Source organism: Eretmochelys imbricata, chromosome 2, assembly GCF_965152235.1.
Source record: "Eretmochelys imbricata isolate rEreImb1 chromosome 2, rEreImb1.hap1, whole genome shotgun sequence".
In the NCBI taxonomy this organism is placed as follows: Eukaryota; Metazoa; Chordata; order Testudines; family Cheloniidae; genus Eretmochelys; species Eretmochelys imbricata.
Genome location: NC_135573.1, coordinates 189,853,039 through 189,864,677, shown reverse-complemented (window position 1 = coordinate 189,864,677; position 11,639 = coordinate 189,853,039). Strand labels below are relative to the sequence as shown.

At 38.3% G+C, this 11,639-nt stretch overlaps 1 protein-coding gene and 1 long non-coding RNA gene across 4 annotated transcripts in view; one reads left to right on the top strand and one right to left on the bottom strand.

Moving 5' to 3' along the window:
- Nucleotides 1-11,639, top strand: part of LOC144261510 (uncharacterized) — an 85,943-nt gene that overhangs the window by 17,439 nt on the left and 56,865 nt on the right. The gene's annotated exons all lie outside the window — the stretch shown is intronic.
- On the bottom strand, nucleotides 1,912-11,007 carry LOC144261508 (C-C chemokine receptor type 5-like). 3 transcript variants are annotated; one of them, XM_077811151.1, is made up of 5 exons: nucleotides 10,914-10,959; nucleotides 9,107-9,252; nucleotides 7,922-7,983; nucleotides 5,270-5,468; nucleotides 1,912-4,244 (listed from the first exon to the last, which is right to left on the bottom strand). In XM_077811151.1, the coding sequence occupies exon 5, from the start codon at nucleotides 4,231-4,233 to the stop codon at nucleotides 3,181-3,183; it is 1,053 nt and encodes a 350-aa protein (XP_077667277.1). In that variant the 5' UTR covers nucleotides 4,234-4,244; nucleotides 5,270-5,468; nucleotides 7,922-7,983; nucleotides 9,107-9,252; nucleotides 10,914-10,959; the 3' UTR covers nucleotides 1,912-3,180. The 3 variants fall into 3 exon arrangements, with proteins under 3 accessions (XP_077667277.1, XP_077667276.1, XP_077667278.1); XM_077811150.1 differs by lacking the exon at nucleotides 7,922-7,983; XM_077811152.1 differs by lacking the exons at nucleotides 7,922-7,983; nucleotides 9,107-9,252 and having other exon boundaries at nucleotides 10,914-11,007.

The following is an 11,639-nucleotide window of genomic DNA, read 5'->3' as shown; positions in this document are numbered from 1 at the left end:
GAAGGGGGAGGCCGGGGAATGGTGGGGACAGAGCAGGGAACATGGAGAGGGATGTAGAGCAACACGCACTTACTCATATTTAAATTTAAATACTTAATACTCTGTAGATATAAAACTTTAAGGGCCAGATTCTCTAGTTGGCTAATGTCACTTTATACCACCTAAGGAGCACAAAGTGATCGTACAGTGGCCAGAGCTGGCTTGTGGGAGAATTCAGTTTGTTCCCCAGTGCTAGATAATTTTTCCTCACTCACTTTCATGCCATCTGCTTTATAATACCCACCCAAACTGATATTTGCCCCCTAAAATTAAAAAAATATATATTTTCAAAGGTCAAGTACCAAATTCCTCCTCAAGTTTCTCAGTGAATGGGGGCTGTCCCAGCTGCAACATCTTTTAGGATAGTGCAGCAGCTCCACACCCAGTAGGTTTCATTTCCCTGTGGGCTGGTGTGGGGAAGGGTTCTGCTCCATGACTCGACATCCTCTCCACCCCCTTTGTGGTTATGTGCGTTCCCTTAGTATCCATGTAAGGAACAAAAATCCCTGCACTTTCCCAGGATCTGGAGCTGAAGCCTCTTTCCCACAAAGACAATGAGAAACATACAATATAATGATTTTATTAATAACTTGCATTAATGTAGAAGGAGAAAGAAGCATAAAATGATAGCATCAGAATTCACACCCCAATAAAAATGGAAATGGAGACAGCTCAGTAAAACTGAGCATGCATCTGATGAAGTGGGTTTTAGCCCACGAAAGCTTATGCCCAAATAAATTTGTTAGTCTCTAAGGTGCCACAAGGACTCCTCGTTGTTTTTGCTGATACAGACTAACATGACTAATACTCTGAAATAGATAACCATAACACTGACATGCATTTGGTATTAAAAAGGTGCTTTCACACTAATGCAAACTTGCAGAAAATATTTTTTCCATAAAAGGAAGTTTACTGTGAGAGTAATTTTCTGCCTTCATGTTGTAGTACTGCAGATATTTACCTCACAGGGCTGTCATCAGGATGAATAACTAGTTATATACAGAGGTGTGAGGCTGCAAAGTACTATGTAAGTGCTAAGATATTGGGATCTGATCCTGCCAGCTCTTACTCATGTGAGCAGGACTTGCATGCATTAGTAGTGCCATTTGGAGCAAATGGATGGAAGTCAGGGGACTGTCTGGATGAGTAACGGTGGCTTGAATGAGTGCTTGCAGGATCAGGCCCTTAACACTTAAATAAGAGCTTGTTGAAGCATGCCCATTTTCTCCTCACTCTTCCTGTGCATATCACATCATTCTCTTGAAACTGAATTGTTTGTGGTGTACAAAATGTCATTGTACTTTAAAGGGTGATATGGCATTAAATATTAGGACTCTAGATGAGTAAAAACTTTCAAATCCAAAATGAAGCCAGAACTTTATAAATTTTCCTGAATCCCAGTTGGCTGCACAAACTCTTGTTCTTGTAAGAAGTTTTCACATTGGTTCATGAGAAGGCAAAGGATATTATGATCAAGAAAACCTCTTTCCAATGGGAAAAAACAGGTTAGATGCAAGCCTGTAAAATTCAGGTCTTGCATTTTCAATCTTTGTGCATTTTCCCTTTTTTTTTTTTTTTTTTTTTTTTTTTTGCAGTTAATGAAAAAATCTAGAGAGCTGTTGAGATTTCCAGCCCACAGTACTATTTTGCATCTCGCTCCCTCCTGTGCCATCGTTTGCCATTCTTTTTAGGATCAAACAAAAAAAATTAATATACTACAACCATCAAGACTAATTTTCATTTCTCACTCTCCTGGATTTGGTTTATGCTCTTTTATCAGAGCATGGAAGTTGTTGTTTCTCTATTAAGGATATGCTTCAGAGTAGCAGCTGTGTTAGTCTATACCCGCAAAAAGAACAGGAATACTTGTGGCACCTTAGAGACTCACAAATTTATTTGAGCATAAGCTTTCATGGGCTACAGCCCACTTCATCAGATGCATAGAATGGAACATATAGTAAGAAGATACATATACATACAGAGAACATGAAAAGGTGCAAGTAGCCATACCAACTGTAAGAGGCTAATTAATTAAGATGAGCTATTATCAGCAGGAGAAAAAAACTTTTGTAGTGATAATCAAGATGGCCCATATAGACAGTTGACAAGAAGGTGTGAGGATACTTAACATGGGGAAATACATTCAATATGTGTAATGACCCAGCCACTCCCAGTCTCTATTCAAACCCAAGTTAATGGTATCTAGTTTGCATATTAATTCAAGCTTAGCAGTTTCTTGTTGGAGTCTGTTTTTGAAGCTTTTCTGTTGCAAAATTGCCACCTTTAAGTCTGTTACTGAGTTACCAGAGAGGTTGAAGTGTTCCTCCTACCATTTTTTGAATGTTATGATTCCTGATGTCAGATTTGTGTCCATTTATTCTTTTGTGTGGAGACTGTCTGGTTTGGCCGATGTACATGGCAGAGGGGCATTGTGGCACATATCATACTGGTAGATGTGCAGGTGAACGAGCCCCTGATGGTGTGGCTAATGTGATTAGGTCCTATGATTGTGTCACTTGAATAACCATGTGGACAGAGTTGGCATTGGGCTTTGTTGCAAGGATAGGTTCCTGGGTTAGTGTTTTTGCTGTGCAGTATGTGGTTGCTGGAGAGTATTTGCTTCAGGTTGGAGGGCTGTCTGTAAGCGAGGAAAGGTTTTTTTCCTGGAATTAATGTTGAATATTGAAGTAAAAAGGTGCATCGAGCCCCATGTAAATGGCAGTAATGTCCTCCCATGGTTACCTTCCTCCTAAAATTTTTCTTGGGGTTTTGCATATAGGTAAATGTCTCTTGAGAGAAGACAAACCTTGTTCCTTGCCCTCTTCAAGCCATCTTCTGAATTATATTTCCTGAGGAAATAGTTCTTTGACCAGAGTCCAGGTTTAAAGAGCAAAATTATACTACATAGGTAGCCATGTTACAGTGGATACTTACCAAACTGTAGAATTTGAATGTTCCTGGGGGATTTGTAATATTCTCTATGTGAAAAATGAGAAATACTACAATGTCACAAAAAGTTTTATTACTGTGATTGGTAACTGTCCAGGTCTTATGGTCATCGTATTAAGAGTTTTGTTTAATTGCACAATCTTTTAAGTAAAAAGGAGGATGAAACTTTTACTGGCTACATTTTAATGCATTTTACAGACCAATGGAGATATCATGCTCTGCAGTGGATGGGGTGTATGTGGAGCTAACCCGTTCTAATTTATCACCATGAAGAGCTGGACAGTGTTTGCAGAGGTAGATTGCAATGTATTTTCGGAAAAAGGTATAAAGATATTTCCTAAACTTTTCACCAACAAAAGCATAGATCACGGGGTTGATACAACAGTGGATCATTGCAACTGCTTCTGTCACTTGGATTGCTAGCTCCAGCTGACTGCTACTGTCACAGTTATTTAGGAAAAATGAATCTTGAAAAGTGTACATGAGAACAACAATGTTGAATGGTGTCCAGAAGAGAAAATAAACAATCATTATGATAAAAATAAGCTTGACTGCCTTATGTTTTTTCTCATTCCTACATCTTAGTAATGTCTTTATAATCTCTGCATAGCAGAAGATCATAATGACCAGTGGAATGACAAGTCCCAGGATGTTCATCTTTAAAATCAGGAATTGCTTCCATTTGATTTCAGAACCTGATGGATAATGAGGGCTACAGGTCCAGTGAACACCTTCCTTTTGAACACTGTGAAATATAAACCCTGGAAGAGAGGCTAATATTGCAACAACCCAAATGAAAACACTTGTGAAGATGCCATGGGCAATTGTCCTGGCTTTTAAAGCAAACACTGCATGCACAATTGCCAGATATCTATCTATTGTCAAAAGTATTATGAAAAAGATGCCACTGTAGAAGCCAGCATAATAGACCCCTGAAAGAATTTTACACATTGCATTTCCAAAATCCCATTCATGTGCTGCATAATAAGCCCAAAATGGTAAGGAAAGAATAAAGAGTAAATCGGAAATTGCCAGATTCAGCAGATAGATGTCAGTCATGCTTCTCAGCCTCTTGTATTTTATCAGGATCAGCACGACTAGCACATTGCCCACTAGGCCAAATATCAGCACCAAGGAGTACAGCGGGGGCAGAAACTGGGATGCAAATTTTTTGACATCAGCTTTTTGGCATGGTTCTGACTCAGGATCGTAGTAGTAGGTTGTCGTGTCAGCTTCTTCAGTCATCTTGTGCTGTCCTGCATAAAGAAAAAAAGGTTAAAATGAAAGAGATGGACTAAAAGTTAGACAAATATTAGAATTTTACCACAAATAATATTATTGGGAAGCTGGCAGTGACTTCCATATTTAAGTTGCCTAATGCTTTCCAGTATAAAAAAAAAGGGTTACAATTATCTTTGAGATGCTCTGATACCTCCACTATTTATTAAATATTGGTTTCCACATGCACTATGTATGAGAAATATTTGTCATCTTCAGTGAAGTATGTCAGCACCAGGACACAACTGAGAGCTGGCTGATGACTAATCGCAAAGGCAGCTAGTTCTCAGCTGGTTTGTTAGAAGTGTGTTTAAGTGGTTTTCAGAAGTGTCAGAATGAGACAAAAAAGAGCACCGTTAAAAAGGAGCCTATTTAGAGGAAACACTTATTGTTTTTCAGGTTTCCTACCCACATTCAGATGTCACTAGCCCACACCACAGCAATAAGCCATGAGTGGTTGTGCATTGGTAGACTGTGGGTGGACAGCATCTAAGTAGCATTTCACAAGCAAAATTTGCCAAACACATTAGTTGTTACAAATTATTCTTTCAACAAGTTTGCTCATTTCTCACATTAACTGACGTCTCTGTGCTTCTGTATTTGGTTTAGTTTGGTTCTGAAAAAAGACATTACTCATTACAGTATATATAGAAAGAGAAACCTGAACAACCCTAATTTTTGGACATCTACATAAAACTAAAAAAACTGCTAAAAATAAACCCTTGAAAACAGAAGCCATAAGGCTAAATGAGAATGAGGCCCATATTCTTTATTTAACAAAATTGTTCCTTTGGCCTTATTCTCATTTACACCCAGGCCATTTTAAACTGCTCTAGTCATGCATAGGAGCCTTGAAGGAAGTGAATATGAATATAAATTATTTTTACTTTAAGGCCCTTTTACACTGTCAGAGCAAGGTAATGTGGTCTTAGTGTGAATGAGAATCAGGCTCTCTTGTTCTGGTCATGATAATATCCTTGTGTACAAGAAATAGGTGACTTACCTGTTAATTAGGAAAATGTGGAAGAGTTGATTAAACAATCCTGCACTAGAGTGGACTTTGTAGGATGAAATGGCAAATTTCACCTCTCTTCCAATTCAGATCAAGTCCAAGCAATGAAAAATTTAGACTTTGAATGAAAGCAGAGCACTGTTCTCTACCATCCAAGAAATATTCAGCACGTTATTCTCAAGTTGATAACCTGTAAGAAAATTCACAAATCTATCAACTGATATTGAAACACCACCCTGAATGACATCAAATAATTTCAAAACCATTGTCTTTGTTGGGCTATATTCTCATACTGTAAAACTTGTCAAAAAAAAAAAAAAGATGCTCTCCAGTGTCTATTTTGACTGTATCTGCAGTTTGCATTAATTATCTTGTTCTAATTACTGGATTCTGCCAAAATGTAATATTGGGTTAACATGATTCACTTGATTCAAGATTTTTTTCCTCTTATTGCAATGGCCTTTTGCCTGAACTGTAAAGTGGTATGTCCTTAGCATCAGAAATGCCTATTGTCTAGAGTTTGAAAGTTGGTTGGAATCAATGATTTAATAGATCTTTTCCATCAATAACAGTCAAAATGAGGCAGACTATTAGTAGCTGTTTGCAAATTATCTGTGAACAAATTTTGCTATTTATAAATATTAGTTATTCAAAACTATTCAAAGGTTTTGTACAAACAAATTATTTCAGCCTATGGGTTTCTCATTAATTATTCCCTATGACTGTAGCTTTGAATATTCATGACTGCATTTATAATTCACTATTTGTGCTGTGCAATTGATCACCCAATTCACAGGGCATAGTTTCTTCTTTCTGATTGGATGACGGCAACTCTTATAAACAGTAGGGCTTGACTAAGTCCTCTCTAGTGTGTATTGTTGTGTGGACATATATGCCCAAGTTTCTGCAAACATTCTTGCTAAACAAAACAAATAATTAATACAAATGTCTGCAGAAAACAAATTAAAAGGTTGCAAATACTGAGTCTTCTTGCAGGATTCTCTGCACCTTGAAGTCTTTAAACCATGATCTGAGGACTTCAATAGCTCAGACATAGGTGAGATGTTTATTGCAGGAGTGGGTGGGTGAGATTCTGTGGCCTGTGTTGTGCAGGAGGTCAGACTAGATTATCATAATGGTCCCTTCTGACCTTAAAGTCTATGAGTCTATGACTGAGCAAAGGCTACACACATTCTTGCCTTATAGCAGCACTCTTGGAAACTGTAGTGTTTTGAATGACTATAATATATTTGAAAAAGGACAGAAGTTTTGGGTGTGATGTTTGCCACTTCATCTGCAATGACAGTTGCAGTGGAGGAGAAAAGCACAGAGAGTCCTTGGTGGTGATAGTTATTACTGCACAGATCTTTTGTTTTTTCCACATAGGCTGGAATTCAGCTTTGTGGCTGTACAATGTTTCAGGAGGTATTTTGCTGGACAGTTCCCCAGTGACGTTCTATGGCACCATCTGTATGCATCAAGGGGACACTATTCCTTCTAGTGCTAAATCCATGTCCTCTCACTGATGGTTAAACATTGTACAGCCTCTGGTTTGCTTGGCCTGTTTAACCAAAAAATTTACTTACAGATACATTCTTTGTGAAAAGATCATTAAATTGCAAAGTCTTAACCTGAAAAGTTAAGAGATGCCAGAATAGTAGTATATGACTCGATAGTATTCAACACCATGTATTTGTTGACAGGTTTCCATGCTCCATTTAGGGCTTATGTCCCACCCTTGATCTCTGTTTCCGGTGGTGTCAAGGTTTGGCGCTGTCAGCCATTTTGAAAAAATATTTTTGATTATTTTTTAATGTTTGAATAGGGGGAGTGTGTTTGCGCCTTGATAATTTGGTTGCTTGTTTAGAGAAAAAGGTTCAAAGAATAGAGTGAGAGCTTAAAGATTAAAAAAGAAAGCTTTGGTAAGGTTTAGAGGAAAAAAGAAAGAACCTTTGGTGTGGTTGAGTAAGGAGAGATGATTTTAAAAGCCTAGTTTGGCATGTTATTAAAGAATAGAAAGAACTTAAAGAAAAATAAAGATTTTTGTTTTTAAAGGAGGAGTTTGAAAGAATAGAGGCAAGTTATTAAAGAGAAGAGAGATTTTTAGTGAGGTTTAGTAAGGAGAGGTGTTTTGAAAGGACTAGTTTGATATATTATTCAAGAATAAAATTGAGATAAATGGAAAAAGGTGTATTAAATATAAGGGTAGGTTAAGAAAAGAGCATTTAAAAAGAGTTAAATAAAAGAGAAACAAAGGAAACGGTTTATTAAAACATGGTAAAATATGAAGGTTGGTTAAGAAAAAAACATTTAAAACGTTAAATAGGGTAGGTTAATAAAAGAGCATTTAAAACATTAAATAATATTGAAAAATAGGTTAAAAAGAACAGGCATGGCAAAAAAGGGAATGTACTAAAGCAGAGACTGTTTAGTAAGCACATGGTAAATATAAAGGCAGGTTAATAGAAAAGTATTTGAACTATTAAATACAAGGATAGGTTAAGAAAAGAACATTTAAAGAGTTAAATAAAAGAGAAACATAAATATAGGTTAAAAGAGAGAACAGGGCAAGAAAAGGGAAAAGAAAGCTCCTTTGCAAAGGGCAAAGATAGACAGCACATGACTGAGTTAGAGAGATCTTACCCTTCCAAATGTTTCTGCAGAAAGAGGCAACTTCCAAAGGTGGTGATAACAAGCCTGAAGAGCTGTGAACATGGGATCGGCCCAATCAGATGTTGCTCTACAGCAGCGTCGTAGAATTCATTTTCCTGAACCAATCCTATAGTCCCAAGGTTTTTAAACAAGAGCCATCTCACTCGCCCCACCCCTTTAACTGCCTTATTCTTATCTAAAAGAACAGACCCCAAGCATTTTTCCCTGCAATGTAGCCCTTTTATATAGTGGCTTTAATATAAGTTAAAGCCATAAGCCCTTAGTAACAAACAATTTTTAAAAGTTTTCCCCTGTGTTTTAGACTAAGATTGGTTATTTTTTAGTGAGGACAATTTGAAGCTGCAGCAAAACCCCCATTAGCAAAAACAGCATCTGAGAGTCAGTGGATCAGAGATAAGAAGGCTGCTTCTTCCCCAAACTTTTTAACAAATGCAAGTAAAAGCTATATTAAGTCTTGTAAAGGGATAAGCACTTTAAAAGACAAACCTATATGAAGACACATCCCTTTATTTACAGGTGTGTTTCAACAAAATAGAGCATGCAGACACACCCCAGGTTTAAAACCACAGGTCCTTAGTGACAGTCAGTTTATATTCCCCCTATTTTGTAAACCAATGATGTGATGGGTTGGGTCACAGAAACCCCCTTGGGAATGCCACCTGATGTGCTGAGACTACCTCTAAGCCAGTTTTCCCTGGCAGCTTGAGACTTCAGTACCCTGCCTGGTTGTGCCAGACACACTAGCCTGCTACAAACACAGACCCAGGTCTGAACCACATCCCCCAAAAGCTGCAGGCTTAACTGAAAACAGCTTAAGAAGTGCTCCTGTCTCCAACACCCAGATACCCAGTTCCCAATGGGATCCAAACCCCAAATAAATCTGCTTTACTCTGTATAAAGCTCACAGGCTAAACTCAAATTGTTCACCCTCTAACACACTGATAGAGAGATATGTACAGCTCTTTGCTCCCCCAGGTATTAATACTTGCTCTGGGTTAATTAATTAAGTAAAAAGTGATTATTAAATATAAAAAGTAGGATTTAAGTGGTTCCAAGTAATAACAGGCAGAATGAAGTAAGTTACCAAGCAAAATAAAATGAAATATGCAAGTCTAAGCCTAATACAGTAGGAAACAAAATGCAGGTAAATCTCACCCTCAGAGAGGTTCCAATAAGCTTTAACAGACTAGACTTCCTCCTAGTCTGGGTCCAGCAATCACTCACACCCCCATAGTTACTGTCCTTTGTTCCAGTTTCTTTCAGTCATCTCCTTGGGGTGGAGAGGCTATCTTCTGAGCTAGCTGGAGACAAAATGGAGGCGTTTCCCAGGGCCTTATATAGTCTCTTGTGGGTGGAAACCTCTTTGTGACATTCCCCTCTGGTGTTATCTGGACCGGTGAGCTGCTAGGTCTCTCCAATCCTTGACTCAGGGAGCCAGCCTTACTGTGCTCTGCTGTGTGCTACTCTACTGTGCTCTCTCCCTCTCCTGGGCTGTTCATGCACAGCCTCTGGCATGTAAGCGGCTCCCAGCTACTTGCAAGCGCATGACACTAGCCAATATCTTCAGTCCCAGCCACAACCCTACGAACCTCCATCTTGCAGTGTCCAGTTATGCCCACTGGATGCTGCAAGCTTATATGAGTTTGTCAAACTAACAAAGAAATTGATATGTACCAGGCTTGTTATCCCAAGGGGAGTTTCTGACACACTGCAAACCAAATGCACTTCAGGTAGAACAAACAGATTTATTAACTATAGAGGTAGATTTAAGTGATTATTAAATCAAAGCATAACAAGTCAGATTTGGTAAAATGAAATAAATCTGCCTTATGTGCTTCCTACAGCAAACACTTTAAATACAAGCATAGAACCAACTCTCATAACTTCAGATATAAAAATTATACATGCATGTGAATAGGATGAATACATTCAGAGGAACATATCTTTGCAAAGGTTATGTTACATGACATATCTAGCATAAAACATATTCCAGTTATTTACACTCATATTTACACTCAGAAGCACATTTCTATAAAGCATTATGGGGTGCAACATCACAGTGGATCAGAGAGCAGAAGTTTGTTTCTTCCCCCACTTTCTAACAAATAGAGGTGAAAGTTATATTAAATCTTGTAAAGGGATAAACACTTTAAAACAGTGGTTCTCAAAGCCGGTCTGCAGCTTGTTCAGGGAAAGCCCCTGGCGCACCGGACCGGTTTGTTTACCTGCTGCATCTGCAGGTTTGGCCAATCGTGGCTCCAACTGGCTGTGGTTCTCCGCTCCAGGCCAATGGGGGCTGTAGGAAGTGGCGCGGGCCAAGGGACGTGCTGGCTGCCCTTCCTGCAGCCCCCATTGGCCTGGAGCGGCAAACCGCAGCCAGTGGGAACCGCAATTGGCCAAACCTGCGGATGCAGCAGGTAAACAAACCGGTCCGGCATGCCAGGGGCTTTCCCTGAAAAAGCGGTGGACCGGCTTTGAGAACCACTGCTTTAAAAGACAAGCCTACACAAAGACACATCCCTTCATTTAACATTTTTACAGGTGTTTCAATAAAATAGAGCATGCAGAAACACACCAGATTTAAAACCACAGGTCCTTATATTCCTCTTATTCTGTAAACCAGAGTACATCATCTAGGGTTACAGTTTGCACAAAAAAGTGTTTTATAAAAACAAAACAAAAATATATTATCTCGGGGCTTAGACAAGATAATGATCAACAAAATTGTAACTGTTGCTTTGCAGGCATTGCTACAAAGTATCTTTAAGTTTGTTTTTGTTAATATTTCTGAGAGGCCATAGGATGGGAGAAGATAATACCTCATAAAGTGGGAAAGTGCTTCCAAATGACAAACGCTTGCACGAGCTAAAGCATAACAACTAACACAGAATGGCTGTCTACAAAACTGTTCCACTGAAAGAGTTATCAACATTCCCCCTAAAACTCAGAACAGCTTTCTTACCCTCCATGGCCTGATCTCCGTGGCTGTGGCTTTTTTTAAAATTTGTTTGTCCTCAGTTTAGATTTTAGAAAGCATTTAAAAAAAAAAAAAAAGGGGGCAGGGTGTGCAGAAAAGTGTGTGTGTGGGGGCGGGGGAGGAAGACGCCTTATCTCTGGTAGAAAACAGCTAACTCTTTTTACATAAGCTAATTTTTTCTTACGTTTTTTGTATAAATCCAAACTTTAAAAAGCAATTTTTTTGTGTTTTTTTTTTATTAAAACACATGTGTAAACTCCCCTCAATTGTCAGTTTTCATATTATTACCCAGTTGCTGTTTCGGTACTTTAAAAACACTGTTTTTAAAAGAGTAGGCTAGTATCTTAAGCCTTTTTAGTTCACTAAACTTCTACCAAATATCAGCTCTGTCAATACTGCTTTTTCATGTTAAACTTTTAAACACACAAACATAACGCTTCAAATAGGCCTCGCTGCATACAGAATATCCTTAAAAAAGGTCATGTTACATCTCAGTCAGTGCTGTATTTTCATGTTAAATGTTAAAAAACCCTTTATATAATGAAACACTACACATTTAGCAAGTATTACAAGTATGGGGGAAAGTTGAGGGGTGGGAGTGTTCTTCAAATAGGCTATCTCTGAGCTTTATGATGGTGATGGTTTGTCTTTTACAATCAGTAACTGGAATAAAATACTTGTTATAACTTTCACAAAGTATTTGTTAAAACT

Bases quoted from the DNA above. Each gene is read 5' to 3' on its own strand.
- LOC144261508 (XM_077811152.1), bottom strand. From the start codon at position 4,233: ATGACTGAAGAAGCTGACACGACAACCTACTACTACGATCCTGAGTCA.